The 19,496-nt window shown below is 44.7% G+C and overlaps 3 protein-coding genes across 6 annotated transcripts in view; all 3 read left to right on the plus strand.

Annotated features, from left to right (window-relative positions):
* ap2a1 (adaptor related protein complex 2 subunit alpha 1) overlaps window positions 1-7,965 on the plus strand; it is a 28,841-nt gene extending 20,876 nt beyond the window's left edge. For 2 of the 4 annotated variants that reach the window (XM_029507708.1, XM_029507710.1), the window contains 8 exons: window positions 1,029-1,091; window positions 2,114-2,196; window positions 2,629-2,718; window positions 4,938-5,061; window positions 5,225-5,341; window positions 5,507-5,576; window positions 5,693-5,827; window positions 6,167-7,965. In XM_029507708.1, the coding sequence (XP_029363568.1) occupies window positions 1,029-1,091; window positions 2,114-2,196; window positions 2,629-2,718; window positions 4,938-5,061; window positions 5,225-5,341; window positions 5,507-5,576; window positions 5,693-5,827; window positions 6,167-6,244 (760 nt within the window). In that variant the 3' untranslated portion in view covers window positions 6,245-7,965. The remainder of the gene's footprint in view (window positions 1-1,028; window positions 1,092-2,113; window positions 2,197-2,628; window positions 2,719-4,937; window positions 5,062-5,224; window positions 5,342-5,506; window positions 5,577-5,692; window positions 5,828-6,166) is intronic. The other 2 variants (XM_029507709.1, XM_029507711.1) reach the window with 1 other exon arrangement.
* Window positions 7,966-8,198: 233 nt separating this feature from the next.
* Window positions 8,199-11,261, plus strand: LOC115047055 (probable dual specificity protein phosphatase DDB_G0281963). Its single transcript, XM_029507712.1, has 5 exons — window positions 8,199-8,392; window positions 8,511-8,624; window positions 8,843-9,002; window positions 9,135-9,258; window positions 10,168-11,261. The coding sequence occupies exons 2-5, from the start codon at window positions 8,532-8,534 to the stop codon at window positions 10,976-10,978; spliced, it is 1,188 nt and encodes a 395-aa protein (XP_029363572.1). The 5' UTR covers window positions 8,199-8,392; window positions 8,511-8,531; the 3' UTR covers window positions 10,979-11,261.
* A 2,089-nt stretch (window positions 11,262-13,350) lies between these two features.
* On the plus strand, window positions 13,351-18,034 carry rras (RAS related). Its single transcript, XM_029508176.1, has 6 exons — window positions 13,351-13,974; window positions 14,720-14,807; window positions 15,746-15,848; window positions 15,967-16,075; window positions 16,460-16,578; window positions 16,708-18,034. The coding sequence occupies exons 1-6, from the start codon at window positions 13,888-13,890 to the stop codon at window positions 16,793-16,795; spliced, it is 594 nt and encodes a 197-aa protein (XP_029364036.1). The 5' UTR covers window positions 13,351-13,887; the 3' UTR covers window positions 16,796-18,034.
* The last annotated feature ends 1,462 nt before the right edge of the window (window positions 18,035-19,496 follow it).

Raw genomic sequence — 19,496 nt, forward strand, 5'->3', positions numbered from 1 at the left:
CTCCACTACATTTTAGTGGCGAATAATGAAATCCAACAAATTAGTTGTCTTTCTGAATAAACTGTAAATTACACCCATTAAATGTAATACACAGATGCAATTTTAAAATCAAAACAAAGTCTGTGATGTCAGCAGCTGTTGTGCCGTGGGCAAAATATGGTTTGCAAACAAACATTTTTCAGAGAAACATGTTCATGGCATCAAGCACCACACGTAGACTCCATATGTGCTTTTAAACATGTGAGCAGTGGCTGTAGAGTGCATGTGGACAGTCAGCTATGTTTTATGGTACAGGAGAGACCACCTAAAATACTGACTACAGAGGCAACACTATGAATTATGACCTTTTTTCAAATTGTTAGCCCAGTTTTCTCAACTGCAGTGTTGACCAAGTGTGCATGTAAAGATTGAATCACAGGTGAAAGTCTGAACTTTGGCCACATGTACACTGCTTACACTTTTTATTCAATGTGTCTGAGTACAAAACCAGAACAAGAGAAACTGTCCACATACATCCTGAGTGCACTGGGCACAATAAAAGTAGCTAACATTGACTTATGGTTGTGATTATGTCATCTTTGTGCACACTGCTTTTACTAACAACCACTGCATTTTATCCTTCTACCCTCCTCTTTTCTTCTTCTCTGGTGTTTTGTTCAACCAACCTCACATTCACTTCTCCTTCTCCTCCTCCTCCTGCTATATCATGTCCTCTGTCCTGATGTCTGTCTGTATCATGTCTTTTGTCCTGCTATGCATCTGAATCATTTCTTCTGCCTTGCTGCCTGTATCATCTCCCCTGTCCTGTGGTCTGTCTGTCTGTATCTATCTTCTCCTCTGTCCTGTGGTCTGTCTGTCTGTATCTTCTCCCCTGTCCTGTGGTCGGTCGGTCTGTCTGTCTGTCTGTATGTATGTATCTATCTTCTCCCCTGTCCTGTGGTCTGTCTGTCTGTCTGTATGTATCTATCTTCTCCCCTGTCTTGTGGTCTGGCTGTCTGTATCTTCTCCCCTGTCCTGTGGTCTCTCAGCTCTGCTCCTCCCTCTGAGGATCCTGCTCCTCTTCTGTCTGAGGCAGATGAACTTCTTAACAAGTAAGGCCTTTCTCCATGCGTGTTTGACATGTGATGCCAGCTGAAGCTCTGCATGCTTGCTACACGGAGGGTTTCGACTGTCAAAATAAGAAACATGAAATGTGTTCATGAAAATCTAAAATTGCTTACTTCCTGTCTGCCAAATTCCACGAACATTCATAGCTTTTTACAGCTCCCAGCATGACCCTGTGACACCTATAGTACACAAACATAAGTGGGCCAATTGCTGACAGGGCACCCTGTGTAACGCTCCATCAGTCTTCGCTCCTTCAGCCAAACAGTAACCAGATACTGTTTGTCTCTTTTGTCACAAAGTGGACTAACCATCTGACCCCAAATATTTTATTTGTGTTGTACCTGAGCTGCTTCAGTTCATATGCTTAATTGCAAAAGATGCTCCCAAGGAAGTGAAAATAATGTACCAGTTAAAAGTAGAAGGAAGGCATCATTTATTGAAGGGAGACATAGGACCTACATCGTCAGATGTAGTCGGTTTTTGCATGATCATACAAGGATCCTGTGAACAATGTTCCAGTGTCCCTAAAGGCGCTTAACAGTCTTTTAAAAGGCAAGCTGCTCATTCCATATGCAATACATCCAGGCATGACTGGATTATGTTTCTTGCTGTTTAAAAGGATTATTCTTCTAGTGATGAGATTTCAAAAACTTAAAAAGAAAAAAAAATCTATTTGGTCTGTTAGTCCTTTTTTTTAGCATGCACACAATTTTCAGAAGTAAGAAAAAAAGAAATGTAAAGAGGGACTTGTCCAAGAAGACGTGGTAAGAGGTAAGCACGCAAGCATTTATATATTAATGTCTAGAGCTGGAATTAACGTACACTCATCTAACATGGATACAAAACACCAAGATTATACTGGTACAGTTGGGGCAATCAAGATTCATTAATTTACTTGGCCTGGGACTATCCAGCAGATGTTAATGTTCATTTGGTGTTTGCAGGTATGAGAGCAGAGCAACCATTCCATTGTCATGTTTAACTTTTCAATGTGTCTATACTGCAGGTTTGTGTGCAAGAACAATGGGGTTCTGTTTGAAAACCAGCTGCTACAGATCGGCATCAAGTCAGAGTACCGTCAGAATCTGGGTAAGTTCGCCATGCCTTGTGGGGTTTAGATTTTGCTATGATTCACTGCATAGGCCCTGGTGGACTAAGGTAATATGTGGCTCTATTGTAGTTGTCTACTACTGTGGTGATTCAGAACTGGATGAACCTTTCCATTGTCACACACCAGAACCTAATGTGATCAGTGGGCTGGAGGAGATACCCTGAGAAAAACACCATCAAATATTCTCTGATCTATAGGGTTATAGGGTTATTATATATACTAATTATTAGTAGCTTCACTGTAAACTCTTTCTTATATTCATGTCATGACCTTGTAGGAATGATGACTCAATTATTCCAATGATCTGATTTGTCAGTAGTTAAGCCGTTGGTGGGTTCTTAGGCTGATCCTCTGAGCTGTGACCTGTAAGTTACCATGAAAGTGTACCCATAACTCTCTCTGTTTCTCAGGGAGAATGTACCTGTTCTATGGTAACAAGACATCAGTGCAGTTTGCCAGTTTCACCACCACTGTCAGCTGTCCAGGGGAGCTGCAATCTCATATCCTTTAAATTCTGAAACTACTAGAGCTCCAACTGGATGCGCTCTGAGCATCTGTCTGCATGCAGCACCATCACATCTGTCAACACAGAGAATGAGATGGCCATCTATGATTCATAAACTTCATATATTGCACCCGCATTTCAGTCTGAGGTCAACAGTCCAAGTGCTGTTAAGGAAAGAAACAGGAGAACATTTTTGCTGATGGAAGTCTTTTTCATGCAAGTGTTGCTATTGCCAACATAGCATCTGATAACTTATTAGTCTAGAACAAAATGTTATGAATTCAATATCAACCCTCCTCCCTTTGACTAACATCTGTCTCCAGAGATGGAAACAAACACTGGTTTTCACTTTTCTTGATCACTTGTTTTCTCCTGCTGAGAAAAACTCAAGATGTGATATTTGGGGGTTGAAAAAAAAAAAACCAAAAAACTTTGACTTTTTTCATTAAATAATAACTTAATAGCCATCGTGTACATTACATATCTGATTCGGACAGCAATTGTGTTCTTTATTTTACCTTTGAAACTTAAAAGTGCTTCTGCTTTTAATAAAATAAAGTAAAAGTAGCCAGCCATAAATTGTCTTAGGTAATGCATTATTAAATGTACAATTGAAAGACAATGTGGCAGTCAGTAGAAAATCATTTATCAAATAAAATAATAGGGATGTGATTGGATCAAAGTTTCAGAGAATAATAATATGGTATAGTATATAGTAAAAAGACAAAACTAGGGAGAAAGTACTGCAGGCATCTATTAAAAAATTATGAAACTGAACCATGCCCTACAAAATAATATAAAATGAAATTCTAATCATAAAACACAATAAATAACCTTTTCTTTTATTTCATTCCTTGACACAGGGAAACCAAAATGTTTCCAGATGTCATATTTAAAACTGCCATTCAATACTCATGAGCCGCTCCAGGCTCACTGACAGGCTGCACCTTAGTGTTTCTGCTGTGGGTGCAGGAACTCTGCAGCACATCAATGCTTCGAAAGCAGGCCCAGACAATATCTCAGGCAGTACAGGAATGACTGTGGTCATGTATTTATATGTACAGTATGTACAGATCTTTTTAACATCTCCCTGTCCCAGGCTGTGGTCTCTTTAAAAACTTCCATCATCATCCAGGTGCCCAAAATTGCAGCAGCAAAAAGCATGAATCACTGTTGCCCAGTGGTTCAAACCCCATGATACTTGTGAAATCCTTAGAGAGGCTGGTTACCGTTCATATCAGGAACCACGTTGACTGGACTTTCTGACAGACCAGCCACAGCCTGTCAAAATCCAAGGCATCTCTTCCTCCTCCTCCATCATCTTCAATGCCAGTTTCCCCCAAATATTTGTCCCGAGCCCCTTGCTGTACTATTCACATGTAACTGCTCACTCAAAAACCAAGCTAGCTGTATTGTGAAATTAACAGGCAACACAATAGTACTGATATCCCATAATGACAAGTCATCTTACTGCAGGTGAGATATTTGGTGAACTGGGAGAGTAACCTAAATTGTATCAATGTGGGGAAGACAACGGTTGTGGATTTTACCTTGGAGTAGACCTTTCCAGGGACTTGAGGTGGACAACAAACACCTTCAGCTTAAAGAAGGGCCACAATCACCTTTATTTCCCCCAGGAGGCTGAGGCAGACTGGCCTCAATATGTCAGTGCTGGCAACTTTCTACAGGTGTGTGGCATAGAGTACATGTACCTCCTCAATCACCATGGGAACTACTCTGCTGTTAACAGTAGGGTGCTGCAGAGGTTGTTGAAAACGAACCAAAAGATCACCTATAGCAGCGATCCCTCCATCAGGGAAAAATATGGGACTAGGTGCAGGAGCAGCACAGCCTGTATCATGGGGGACCTTACCCACCACCCAATGGGCTGTTTGACCCCCCCCCCCCCCCCCCCCCGGGCAAGAGGCTGCAGTGTATTAAGACCAGAGTAACTGGTCCATAACAACTATAAACATAACACAGCTTCTACCAGGGCCGTTAGACTGGTAAACTCCATTTGACGTTTAGTATGGAGCTAATTATCATAGATCATTTGACTTGTAACACACGCTTCTTGGCATGAGTACAGATTTCTTCTCATGCAAAAAAGCAATTGACTATAAACGAATCCTGAACCAGAGAGTACACTGCTCACAGCTTTAGCTGAAGCCATTCTGTTTGATGATGTCATTATTGTCTTTAACAACTTGCCACAGCTCAATGTTCAGACCAAACAAGTTGAACCACTGGTTGAAGGTGGAGCCCAGATCCAACAGGTCCTCAATATTGAATGCCTGACGGACTTCTCTGACGCACCCCTGCTCAACATCAAATTCAGGTGAGACTGTACAGCCCACCCAAGACCCCACCATCAGGACTGGGAGGACTGCTGTCACTTTTCCATTGTCTTACTGCGAGGTAAAAAAAAAGTTCTTGAAACTGTTGAATTGATGTTCACCTCATTGTTAACCAGCTGGCATTATGTGTGCATGTGTGGTCAGATATGGAGGGGCTCTACAGAACCTGACTCTGAAGCTGCCTGTCACCATCAACAAGTTCTTCCAGCCAACTGAGATGACCTCACATGACTTTTTCCAGCGCTGGAAACAGCTCAGCCAGTAAGTGTGTGTAGACAGAAAAATTTACTTTCTCCTGCTTTATTTGCTTCACATTAAAAGTTTAGAATTGGCAGGTGCGTTTATTGTGGAAAAAATAATTGACTATGCACTCTGTTGTCACAGAACAGCTATTCTTCAGCATAAATAGACTGTGTCTTTCAACAGGCCTCAACAGGAAGCACAGAAGATCTTCAAGGCCAACCACAGCATGGACACTGAAGTCCTGAAGGCTAAAGTACATCACACTCTCCTTCACCTGTCACCAATGATCTTATCAGAAACACTTCTCTCAGACAGTCTAAGATATTGTTGTGCCCACTTCATCGTGTGTGTGTGTGTGCTCGCGTGCAGCTGCTTGGACTAGGAACGGCCCTGCTGGACAATGTCGATCCAAACCCGGAAAACTATGTGTGCGCTGGAGTGATCCAGACCAAGAGCCAGCAGATTGGCTGTCTGCTGAGACTGGAGCCAAATGCTCAGGCACAGGTAGAATGCTCACACACTCACACGTCCTTCATGTGGTCTAGTTTCCATACAGAAACCTGATCTATCTGACTGCTTCTCAGTCTGAAAGCAGGGATCTCTGTGCCCAGTTCTGATCCAGGACTAGAATAAGGCAAGGTCAGATTTTTGTTTCATAGATTTTAGGGCCCTGTTGTGTGGCTGTTGGTCTTGGTCCCAGAGTTCTGGACCTTGGCCAGTTTTAATTAGTTGGGTTTTTTGACACCTTCCTTCACTTTTGACAGTTTTACCATTGTTTCTCATTTATTCATATTGTGTGTGTGTGTGTGTGTGTGTGTGTGTGTGTGTGTGTGTGGTTCACAGATGTATCGTCTGACTCTGCGCTGCAGCAAGGACTCAGTGTCCAGGCGTCTCTGTGAGCTGCTGGCTCAACAATTTTAGAGTTCAGACCACGACCAAGACTAATACTCCCACCATCCTGACCAGCAACCTGCCCCTCAGCCCTCCTGCCACGCCCTCCCTCCTCCTGCAAAAGTCTTTGAGTAATAGGTGTAACCAACATAAGGGAAAAGCAGCTTAAGCAGCTGAAGTTATCATCATCCTCATGTCCCAGATTCTCTTAATTAACATGTTGCTACGTCCTTGTTTTTGGTAGTGTTACCTGTGTAGCTGGTGAGGTTGTGAGTGTGGATATGAGTGTGGATATGAGTGTGTGGGTGTGGGTGTGCGCGCGCACGTTTCTGCGCGTCCCATAGTTGTTCTGGGGTCTACTTTGTCTGCATGCTGACTGCTCTGTAGTACTGATGCTGTGCGTGCAATTTCTTTAGAATTGGTAGAACATTCTGCTTAGTCATATGGGAGAAGCTATATGACACATGCGCGCGCACATGCATATACACAGGTATATAGTCCATGACTCTTTGTGGTTTTGGAGAGACCCGTGAATGAAGTGGGGCCCTGAAGGTCCATTACTCTGATCTGACTTCAATCATTCCCAGTGAAAATGCACTTATAGTGCTGTGACCTGATCCAGCATGAATACCCAACCCCCACCCCTCGCCACTCAATTATTCCAGTAAACCCAGGCCCTCATTTCACTGAAGTTGCACACTTCTGTTGTTGTTGTTTGTTGTAAATATGTGGATCACTTTCTGCTGTGAGACATTCCCATCATGCTTGTGTAGATGGCGTTTGGTGAAATGACAAGTCCAGGAATCTGACCTGGGTTGAAACAGACTCTGGACCAGCTTGACTCCATCTCATTCATTTCCTGAGAGGTGGCTCCAGGTGTTTGAGTAGCCATGGGGAGTGTGAGTGAGCCAGGGCCTTCATTCATGACATCTCTTCTCTTGTAACTCTGTTGCAGTCTAATTTGTGCAGCAACCTCCTCTTCCCCAGCACCACCTGCACAGGTGCCCCTCAGGTTTACTGTGAGGGTTTGGCTTTGCAGGAGAGGGAGACAGGGATCTGAACTGGGTGGTGGTCTGGAAAGTGGAGCAGTGTACAGCTGGAGCAGACAGACCCAAACAGGATAGTTCCACCTGTTTGCTCCTCTGACTCACCCTCAGCAGGATGAGAACAGTTGCTCAGCTTATGTACAGATGCTGAATGACAGAAGTAAAACCTGCGTCTCTAACCAGTCTACACAAACAGTACAGTGCAGTGTACACAATATTGTGTGTTTGTGTGCTGCTGTTTGGATCTGTCTCCTCCCAAGGTTCCTGTCACTCAGGTACTTAGTTTTTGTTGATGTGGTGATGTGGGAGAGGACAGGATGTCAGACATCCAAGACAACTACCAGGGACTCAGTTGTGTGTGTGTGTGTGTGTGTGTGTGTGTGTGTGTGTGTGTGTGTGTGTGTGTGTGTGTGTGTGAGAGAGTCAGCAGTTAAAAAAGCCTAAAGACATTTCTAATACCTGGTCACATTAAAGTCTGTGGCTGTACGGCAATCACAGAACATTGAACTTTGTAGTGGAAAATTTAGTAATTTTTTCAGTTTTGTTTGTGTGGGTGTGTATATGTATGTGTGTGTCTGTCTGCAGTATCCACTAGCTAATGCCGCCTCATGTATCGGTGTTCAGAACTTGTCCCAATACCTGTGTTAGAATTAAGACTTACTCTGTAATGAAGAAATGTGAAAGTAAAACTATGCCATATATCAATATCATGCCTCCTGTCTCTTCTCACACACACAGCTGCAAGTACTGTACACAAACATACTGGCACGTGGGCACACTACAGAAATACACTAATATGTATGTCAACATACTGTACATGCATTTCAACACTATGCGAACGTGGGGATGGGGATACAGTTGTTGACTTGCCCCTCCGTCAATGCTGCTGAGCGCTCACTTACTCTGGGGAGATGCCTTTTGCGCGTGCGCACGTCTGACCAGACACTGATTGGTGAAAGATGACATCATCGAATCAGGAACTATTGTTGGAAAGAGGATGAGCTCATAGATTCGCCGCCAGAGCGAGCGAAAAGAGGACGGCAGCTATCTGCAGAGTGAGGTAGTCTTCAATCCAGTGACCGACGCCCGCTCCGGTGCACCGAGAAGATTGCCTTTCACAAATACGCCGCAAGTAAGTAAACGGCTTCAGTTATTAACCTGCGACCGCTGCGTCCGGTCCCGTTCTGGCAGGACACAGTAACATGCTGGACCCTGGAAATATCCGATTCTGATTTATCAGTCTTTTGCAGGTCTGACGTGCTTCTGCGGACATGGTCTGGTCCCGTGAGAGAGATTGCGAAAAACCCCCGCTGTCCGTTATCCTGCCTCGGTTCTACCTGGGAGCGGAGAGCGACGTGACGCAGGTAAGACCCGAAGGCTTTCTAGACTAGTCCATCAATGTCCACTCGTGGGGAAGGACAGTGACTACAGCTGTGATGCAGGTACAGACCAAACTATGTCGTCGACCAGTACAGCGACGTCAAGTTAACAGCAGACTACATCGACAACCGACCATGAACTATCGTGTGTGTGTGTGTGTGTGTGTGTGTGTGTGTGTGTGTGTGTGCGTGTGCGCGCGCAGGACAGGTTGGCGTCTCTGGGGATCTCCTATGTATTGAGTGTGAGCCGCTGCAGCCCACAGCCCTCTTTCCTGCCCCGCTCCAGATATCTGCGTATCCCCATCGACGACTCCCTGTGGGATGACCTGCTGCCTTGGATTCCCCAAGCTCTGCACTTTATCGGTCAGGTTGCGCATACAGACCTACACAAGCACACAACCACTAGCATAACAACAACCATCACCAGCTGCAGTGTGGCAGAGCACTTTTGTCTCCCTGTGCACTTTGACTGACACACACTGTGTGTGCGCACAGATGCTGCCATGTCCTCTGGGGCTTCGGTGTTGGTTCATTGTGCAGCCGGGATCTCACGCTCCCCTGCTCTGGCTGTGGCCTATATCATGCACAGCTTGGGGATGGACCTGGACCAGGCCTACAGGTATGTGATGGTCAGTCTCAACATCATCATCATTATTAGGCTTTCCTCAGCCCTTAGTCTGAGTGTGGGAGCTCTGTTAATGTGGCTGTGCTGGGAGACAGAGCAGATGTCCAATCATTATTTTGACCTCGATAAGCGAATGATATCAAAGTAGGATACTGTTCAAAGCAGAAGATTACTGAACTGTGGAGACTGGATCAAATTATTGGTGCACATACTTGCAGGACAAAGGACTAAACGGATGGTTTCATAAGTCCTCAGACCACTGATCTCTCAGAGCAGGACTGTCAGACCCCTATCTGTGACCTAATTCAGGGCCACATCCTTCAGAGGCTGCAATTGAAGACCATTTGGATTCTCACATTTCAAAGACTCATTTGTTTGCAACTGGCAAATGCATCATCTTTTTCCAGTGAAATTAAGAATCCAATAGATTGATTTTGCAGCCCAAATTATCCCAAAATTTAATAAGGCAGCCAAAAAAAAAAGTCCACCGAGATTAGATTAGTGTTACATTAAATATTGGGTTATACAAATTGTACAACACTTAAAACCACACTCTTCAAGCTTTTTGTTTTTATGATAAAAAAAATACTCTGAATATTCAACGTTTAATAAAATGTAAGCAGGTGGCTTACACTACAGTTGTCCTGAATTATGAAATTAGATCTGTGAACAAGTGTATTCCTGCTGGAAAGCTGGACAGATTCTAGTGGTCTGCAGAGGAATTCCAGTTCAGTGTTGCTGCTGTTCAATCTCAGCCAGTGTAAGCACATCTCCACAACATCAGGATTCACTGAGACACCACTGTTCACTGTAATTATGTCCCCTGCTTTCTCTTTGTGTAGTGTTGTTGTAGCTGCTGTGTATAATAAGACACAGACTCACTAACCCTTGTCTGTCCTCCAGGTTTGTGAAAGAACGCCGTCCCTCCATTTCCCCCAACTTCAACTTCCTAGGTCAACTGCAACTTTTCCAGGGCACACTACGCCAGAAGAATCCTGCTGATGACTTCATCCTGCAGCAGGCTGACAGCTTCCGGGCACCCATTAGTGACGGCCTGAGCCCTGCTCACACCAGTCACATGAAGTGTGATGCTGACATAGTCAGAGATGATGCAGCAGAGATTGAGGAGGAGACCCCATCCCTCACAGACAGAACACAACAGAGACTCTCAGAGGGAGACAAGCAGCTTTCCCCATCAGATAAACCTAAGACTCTCAGTCAAACCCAGAAGAAGATCCAGAGGCCACACATGGGTCATGCACCATGGCCCCATGAGTCTGTCAATACAGTGTTAAAGCCCATAGAACTCCAACTCCCATCAGGCTCTGCTTCTCTACTGGAGAAACGCAAAAGTCTCACTCTGTCTCTAACCCCTCTGGGAATCAGCCCTACCTCCCCAGCAGGCAGAAACCAACCAGCAAAGGACCACAAGGACACTTTGTCCAGACGTGTCCACAGCAGGGAGCCAGGAGGGAGGTCTAAGGTGAGAACCCAGAGGGGCCCAGGTTCCTCCACGCAGATGGGCCCCCCACACAGGGAGAAAAGTCTGTCCAACAGCAGGTACAGCAGAGAGGAGGTGCAGGACCATGGACTGCTTTCACCCTTCAGCTTCACCCTCAACAAACTACTGGGCTGGGGGGAGAGGGTGCTGCTGGGGGGCTTTTTTGTTCACTCTGTGAGGATGGGACAGCCTTCACTGCCAGACAGGTGCTGAGAGAAATGGGTTTTGTATTTGTGCATGTCACTGGAGAGGAGCCAAACACACAGGCTGTGTGTGGGAGTGAACTATAATTATTTATTGCAACCCTGAACAAAGAAGCCAAAGCCAAACCCACCTGGTTTGTTACTGTGACACTAAGCTTACCCTTGTCTTCTTTAAAATGTCTTTACTGATGATTAAAGAGGAGCTTTTATTTGTTTCCTACTGTCTGTGTCTGACCGCAGAGACTGAAAACATTAAAACATAATGTAATGATAAAATATATATGATACAGACACTCATGGCTCAGTGTTTCTTCTTCAAGTGTGTTGGAAGGGCTCAGAGGTAGTGATGTACTTTGCACCAGCTTCAGCTGAATGGCCCATACTAATGAAGACCCCTTTGCCAAGATGCTCCAGGACTCTCGGGGCCCCATCAGACTGAGGGTTATGGCCCCTGTGCTGTGCATCTTCCAAGGCGCTATGTTCACTCATGGTCACATAGTAGATTAAGCTCCACTAACACAAAACAACGTGCTATGCAACCCAACACAGCACAAAGGAGGTCGCACAAGAGAAACACAAACCACATCACCACATAAAATGTAACAACGCAGATCTTGACGTGGACATAATAGATCGTAAAAGGGTCCCAACAGATAATCCATGGCTGTAGACCACACTCTGCTTAGCTGTGACCCGTTGCTTTGTCACGGTCCAGGCCCCAAGTCCAAAGGGGTACTCCAGAAAGTGGGTTCTGTAAAAACTCATAAAATACTCTGAGTATTTTAACCCTGAGATTATCCTGAGTTATTGGTTCCATAAAGAGGGGTATCTGAAACTCCTAGTCCATCTCCATGGTAACAAACTGAACATAACCTGCTAGCTGGGAGGTTTTCTTGAAGAAACCCTGAGTTTCAACCTGTCTCCTCCCACACAGACATGGATTGCCCATTAATTCCCAATCCGATTGATATCGAAGGCCAAGTAATTCGAAATGCTTTACGTGGCGAGAGATTAGATGTACTGCAGGTTCCAGAGGAGCGTCTGTCATTTACCTCAATAACATCACAGCAAATTTTATGCGTGGTGCTAAGTTTGGTTTTTTTTTGTTTGTTTTTTTTTGGAAACGGTAATTTTCTTTACAACATCAGTGATGCAGAGCACTTTGGAAAGGCAACAGTGTGTAGAGCTGTGAGAAAAGTAACTCTTGCACTGAAACGATTATTCCCGAGACACAAACCTGTAAGTAACATTAAAGAGGAATTCAACAGGATTGGAGATTGACTGATTTAGAAATCACATATTCTATTATTTTTAAATGATATACATTCTACTGCTCTCCCTGAGATATGTACACAAAAAGTGTTTATATATATATATATATATATATATATATATATATAATTCAGAATTCAAATGTTAATCTCTTTTTTTAAGTTAGTAGATTTTATTTCGTTCGTGTACACATCGTCACTTTTTGAATTACTTCAATAAAAATGGGTAAACATTGTATGATGTGTTAATCTACTCAGTGGGCTATTAAATGAGATGATGTTAAAGTGAGGTACAATCATAGCCCAGCAAAATATCCCTTACTTTTTTGAATGATGCTTTAATATTTCATTTTTTACTGATTCCAAGTACGCTTCTCTCCTGATGGACTGCACCTAAATGAAAATCTGATTTCATTCCCATTTATATTTATAACTGTAAGCTACGATCTCTTACGGTTAAATGTAAAATCAATCGAAGAGTATATCCAAACTTACGCGTTGACTCGGGTAGTAATTTTTTCTCCTGCTGTTTCTCCCTCGCTGCTGCAGCGGTGTTACATTTACGGCGAAACATGTACTCATACTCTCCATAGGCCTGAATTAAGACCTCCAACTCCATTGGGTTGAAATAACTGGATCTTTTTTTTCCCTCGGTTGTCATGGTGACTCGTGGTATTGAGGCTCCATTGATGGCTTTTTATAGAGGTTGTGCACGCGCGCAACTCAAAGTGAACATACTCAGAGTTAATTGAACCAACTGAGATCAGCTGTTCTGGAATCGGATACTCAGCGTTTCCCCATCTCAGAGTAAGTAAACTTAGAGTTCAGGGATAGATCAGAGTTTGTTGAGCCTCCTACCTGGAATACCCCTCAGGGGTCCCAGCTGTAGGGAGACAAGTGAGTGAGTTGCTTTCTGATTGGTTCCTGCTGGACCGGCTTTGACTTGGGGTTGTACTTTGAACCGGCAACCAAAGTCCGGTGAGGTCACGATCATAACATACTACCGACATTATAATATTCCCGTCTTCACATCCTGTGCGCGTCAGTGGATTGACTGACGTCACGGCACTCCGTATGACCAAATAAGGAAAGTGAAAAGAAAAAAAAAAACCTAGTTCAGTTTTCCGTGTGCAGGAGGAAGCTCAGGTGAGCTGCTGCTGTGTGCATGTGATTGTGCGCGCACGCGTGTACCTGTGTATCCAAGTGTCGCCCGCCCTGTGTTTGTTTGTTCGTGTGTCTCTGAGTGCGCCACGGCTTCGCTTACTTACGGTGAGAGAAAAGAGGAAGCAGTTCCGCCCTCAGCAGCAGCCTGGAGGCCGAGCACACCAGAGACCACATACTGCTGCAAACGGCTTCAGACCCGAAGCTCCACCCGAAACACATTGCCGGTCCGCGGGAAGACGTCTCGGCGGTCGGACGCTCGGTGTGTTTGCTCCGGCACTTTGCCTCAGGTCTGCCGCTGATCGCCGCATTGGGACGTTAGAGAGCTGCCTGTAGACCATGAGCTCCATGTGAAGAAGTTTCGCTTCACTCATTTAGTTCAGCCTGAAGGTGGTGTCAGCTCGGCTCTGCTCCGTCCGCTGGCCAACGACTCTGACTCAGGCCCGGGAAGTTTTTGGATCCGGATCAATCCCCTCTCAAAGCCAGCATGAGTGGAGAAGAAGAAAGATTCAAACTGGTGGTGGTGGGAGGAGGGGGGGTGGGCAAGAGCGCTCTGACCATCCAATTCATCCAGGTACTGCGTGCGTGTGCGTGTGCGTGTCTGTCTGTCTGTCTTTGTCTATGTCTCTCTCTCTCTGTTTTTAGGCAGCAGTCCTCATTATCACTGATCGTTATAGTGACTCATAAAGTATGTGAAGTCCTGTGTGTTGGCTGTGAGAATCTTCCAGCCTAGACATGATGGAAACTGCATTGTGTCCATCAGGTCCTCTGAGCAGACCCTGAATAGCATCAAAAACAATACAATACATTCATATCATGTGAACCACAGTTGCTTGACCAGCATGTGTGACCTGCACTCAGGTCTCACCTTGGGATCCCAGGTCTGGTTTATAATTTCAGTTAGCTAAGGTTCGTAGCACGCACTTAAATACAGGAGTTAAAGTGAACAGGAGTTCCTGATTGTTGTGACGAAAACAGAAACTGAGTTGCAACAGTTTAGATCAGACCAAATCCAGGTCAGACAACACTAAGTCAAATGAAGAGCTAGGCGTGACAGTAACAGTATGAGCTCTGCTTAGCTATCAGATAATCCTCTGTCAATCTAATATGTTATCAGACACACAGACTATGATTAGCCAGGGGAGACACTGTCAAATGGGTGATGTGATTTCAGAAGCCCCGGTCTGTTTGAATCTGTGCTACTACTCACTTTTGGAGCAGTGCTGGCAGGGTTAGCTTCACAAATGAATGCCCTGAAGTCAAATGTGTGTTGATGTACTGATGGTATGTGATTATCATTAACACAGTATTTTCTACAGTCCTACTTTGTGTCAGACTATGACCCCACTATCGAAGACTCCTACACCAAGATCTGTACTGTGGATGGAAAGGAGACCCGTCTTGATAGTAAGCCTTGTCATACTGCGCACAAACACACACTTTACATTGAGAGAGACTGCAGGGTGTGTGGAAGCTTGTTTGAGAGCACAGGATGTGTTGCGCTGTGTTGAGGAATGACACAGGCAGTGTGTTTGCTCTCTGCATGTTTCTTTCCCTTGTTAGGACTTGCACTTGGCTGAATGAAATCAGGCTGTGGTGCAGTGGGTCACACTGCTGTTTCAACACAATAACATGTAAATCATCAGACACACATTAACTCTGCTGTTTGAGTCAGCCTGGCTGCTCCTCAAACATTGCCTTGTTCACAGGGAACACTAATCTTTTATTGTGGATCTGATGTGTGATGCCATTTAGAAATCGTCAACTCTATGTGGTGAGCACATCTTGTAGAAAGACACTGTGTCTGAAACCTCTTCCATCTGACCGACTGTGATGCTGATAATTGCTTATAGGATTTGCAGGGTGTATGCAGATGTTGCAGGGAGTACTTTGGGTGGTGTTAAGGGTGGGACCTGCATATCATCACTGTGTAGTCACTGCCTCTGTTCGAGGCCTCAACAGGCTACAATGCTGGCTTTAATGAGTCTCACAGCTGAGACTCATTAAAGTCTGAACATGAACCAAAACTGACTTGTGTCACTATCAGAGTAAGCACAATCATGTCAAACATTCCAGAGTTTAATCATTCATGCTCTGTGTCAGTTCTGTTGTGAATACAACTCTTGCCTTTCTGACTAAGTTAAGCTAACTACCCTGATCAGAAAGGCACAAATTGATGAAGCCTCTTGGATGAGAGGTCCAGTCTAGAGGTAACAAATCCATTGATTATTTTTCTAGCATCCTCTTGAGACAGGGTGTTTCTGACTTTGAAAATATTGTGTAGGTGAAAGACAACTGTCCTGGAGACTTGTTTGAAGTGAAGTGTGTGTGTGTGTGTCCGTTAGTCTTGGATACAGCAGGTCAGGAGGAGTTTGGGGCAATGAGGGAGCAGTACATGCGTTCAGGAGAAGGATTTCTACTGGTGTTCGCACTCAACGACAAGGGCAGGTAATGACATGGAGTGAGTGTGTATTTGTTGTTGTGAGTTCATTTACACCATCAGATGCAGCCCCTCCATTTGGGTTTCTGTTTCTGGACTGAGTCTCTCTCTCCATCTTCCCAAAAGCTACCATGAGGTCCAGAAATTCCACACCCAGATCCTGAGAGTAAAGGATCGGGATGACTTTCCAATGGTGCTGGTTGGAAACAAAGCTGACCTGGAACAACAAAGAGTGGTGAGTCACTTGCTCAGTTAGCCTTGCTGGACTGCCTGGCTCCTGGACCTAGACCTGGAGTCTGATCAGGTACTATCCCAGGGAGATATGAGAGATTCAGGGTCATACATAGAGTGATATAAGTTAGATGACACACACATACACACAGCAAGGGTAAACAATTTAGTATCAAAATTTAAATGAAGACGGAATGCAGTTTGTGTATCTGTTCACAATTCTTCATGGTGAAAACCTGCTGTCTATTTCTGGGACGTGAAACAGACCAGGGGCCTGGTCTCCTCACCACAATGATGTGCAGGTGGTCAGTAATGCAGAGAGATCCATACATGACAGTGTGGGGTCAGACTTGAAATAAGGCCTAATTCTTGATTGCTGTATATCCAGATTTCCAGGGAGGATGCTCAAGTCTTTGCCAGAGAGAACAGGATCCACTATATGGAAGCTTCAGCCAAGAACCGCTACAATGTGGATGAAGTCTTCCTGGAGCTTGTTAAGATTATCAGGTACCACTTTTTTCATCACTGTGACCTTAAAATCCACACTGACACACACTGGTTTCTTATTTTATTTACCAATTCCATTGTAAAGCTGATTGGTTTATTCTCCTGTGTGTGTCTTCTCTTCATCCACAGGAGCTTCCAGGAGATGGAGAGTCCTCCCCCTCCAGCTCATCACTCAAGCAAAAAGAAGAGTGGTGGCTGTCCCTGTGTCCTCCTCTGAGTGCTGTTACCATGGACACCACAAACCCTGTCCTTCTACAGCTCCACAGCTTGTGCTAAAAGGAATGTGTGTATGCATGCTCGTGTGTGAAAGAGAGAGTGAGAGAGAAATGAGGTGCGTCAGTGTCTTTTCCAAGAGTTTCATTTGCACTTTTGCCAAGCATCTTCTAAATGAGGGTTAATCTGTTATTATAATGAGAGTTTGTATGGGCTAACACAGACCACCTGTGACCAGTATTGAGTACAGTAAAGAGTCCACTACTGTGACTGGCATTGTCCCTGCGCAACAGAGTGATAATAGTCAGTATCACCATGCAATCGTGTGTTGTAGAAAAGACAAAACTGCTGTTAGAGAGGATGGTGCATCCTGCAGGTACTGATGTCAGCAGTGACATCATCAGAGCACATCTGACTAAACGGACCGAGCTACTTTTAATTTCTTTGTTTGCTGAAAAACTTCTGTCCCTAAAATTTCACATTGCCCATGAAATGTGGCATGCCCAAACACAGACAGAACACTGTGCCGTGGTCCTCCTGCTCTTCAGCAGGGGGCAGTAGAGCCCACAGCAGAGCCGAAGCTGCTTCCTGCTGCTGAGTTTCGGAGCTTTGTCTTAATCAGCGTCTAGGAAGCACAGAACCTGTAGGCCTCTGGTTTATCACTCTCAGGGTGTCCTGGGTTGTGGTACTGACATACATCTGTCCTCACAGCTTCCTCACTGTGTGTCTAATATTTGACCACAGACAAATCATCTGTTTACAAAAGGGTTCCAGACCCCACTTCACACCTGGACTTCTTATGAGCTTTTAACTACATCTCATGGTTTTCATCAGCAGAGGGACTCAGTTATGGAGATGGGTCAGGTCCATGACCTTTGACTTCTTTTGATGACTACTGGTCCAGGGTCCATACTGTTTCACCAATGCAGTGTTTCCCATAGCAGCCATATATGATGTCATTGTGATGTCAAAGAAGTCCATTCTCTGATGAAGATGATGTAATATGAAGTCTGTCGGGTCGTTCGTTTGTGGTATCAGAATGGTCTTGATGGTTCAGTGAGTTGCCTCTGCCTGTGTAACAGGGATGCCTCCTCCCCCTGCCAACTGTCAGTGTTCTCAATTTGTAAACGCTTCATTTTACTGTTTCATGTTTTCATGTTAATATTCAGCAGGATATTCACATCATTAATTTTGTATTGAAATTAATCACATTTGTATCATATTCATTAAAACATGTACCTGATTTCACTGTGCTCTCTTTTAATGAATTAAAAAGGGACAAGGTCACAGTTGGGGGGGGGGGGGGGACAAACAAGCATGTTTTGGCACCCCAGGTCCAAACCTGAATGTTTTATTTATTTATTTATTTTTATTTATTTTTTTGGTTGCACCACCATTGGGGACTCAGCTCAGTTTTTCAGTTTGACAAAAGAGCAAGCATTTGTTGAACACCACAAGGTGTGTCAACTCTTTATGAGACTGATGCACTTTTAGTCTTGCTGCTAAAAATGTTATTTCAGTGTGTGTGTTTGTGACCATCACCAGCCCTGGAAGATAGTTTTATGATCCAGTGAAATGACCTTTGTGTGGCAGGGAGGGCAGTGCTACACCTCAGTGAACACGGACAGAGAAGTTACAGCATGATGTACAGGGGATGGGAAGCAGGTGTTGCTGGTAGGAACTGGTGGAGTGAAGGATCCTGTGCTTTTCCTGCCTCCTCGCTCAGGATTACAAGAGTCCAGAGGCTTTATGTCTAGATCTGTGGAGAGATGAGAGTCCAGAAAGGTGATGGTGTCAAAGAAGGGTGCATAGTGTTGGAACGAAAGCTTAGCTCATCCCTTTTTTGGCAGAACTGACAAAGCGCCCATAGTGGGAAGGGCTGCAGGAGCAGGGGGCTGTGGTTCAACGATGCATGGGTCCTGCAGCCTGACACAAACAGACCAAGGAGACCTTGTGAGAAGGAAATCTTCCATGCACCAGGACAGGCCGCCCGAGAAGGGAGAGAGGAAGGAGCGAGCCATTGCACACTAGCCAGGGTCAGACCCAAAGAAGCTAAGAAAGAATAGAGTCACCATGGACCCATCCCAGGAGACAAAGCCTGCAAGTGAGAGTGTCCCCTTTCCTGTGTTTCCCCAATCCCTGTCGAGGAACCATTGCCCTGCACCATGAATGAGTAACCCTGGATATGGTGTGGTGTGTTAAGATTGGGGGAAATGAGAGGAGGGTGGGGGCAAGTGAGGCGGACTGCAGCATCCTGCTCCCTGAATCCACCCTGGTAGACCCCAGGCAACTCCAGAGCCAGAGATCAGCCCAGGGGTGAGGATGAGAGGAACACCCCTAATGCATGCTCAAGGTGCGGTTGTCCAAAATATGCTGTAGTGATCTTTGATGTGGAGAGTAATAAAAACATTGCAATAAACAGGAGTTATAACCTTGGCAGAGAAAGTAATATTGTATTGCAGGGAAGAAATGGCATATGCTAGCAGGCAAGGTCAAGATACAGACTGAGGTTTAGAGAGTCAATTAATGCTGCCAATTTTTATGTGAAGTAAGTCAATAGTTTTTTTTGGAGTAGTAGATATTTTTCAAATTATATATATTTTGCAAAGAGTTTCAGCCAGTGGGAGATCTTGTTTAGACTGAGACTGTTTATTTTTCCCGTTAATGATTATTTTCTTGTTGATGGCTAAAGCTTTGAGAACAGA

The sequence above is a fragment of the Echeneis naucrates genome, chromosome 8 (assembly GCF_900963305.1).
Source record: "Echeneis naucrates chromosome 8, fEcheNa1.1, whole genome shotgun sequence".
NCBI lineage: Eukaryota > Metazoa > Chordata > Actinopteri > Carangiformes > Echeneidae > Echeneis > Echeneis naucrates.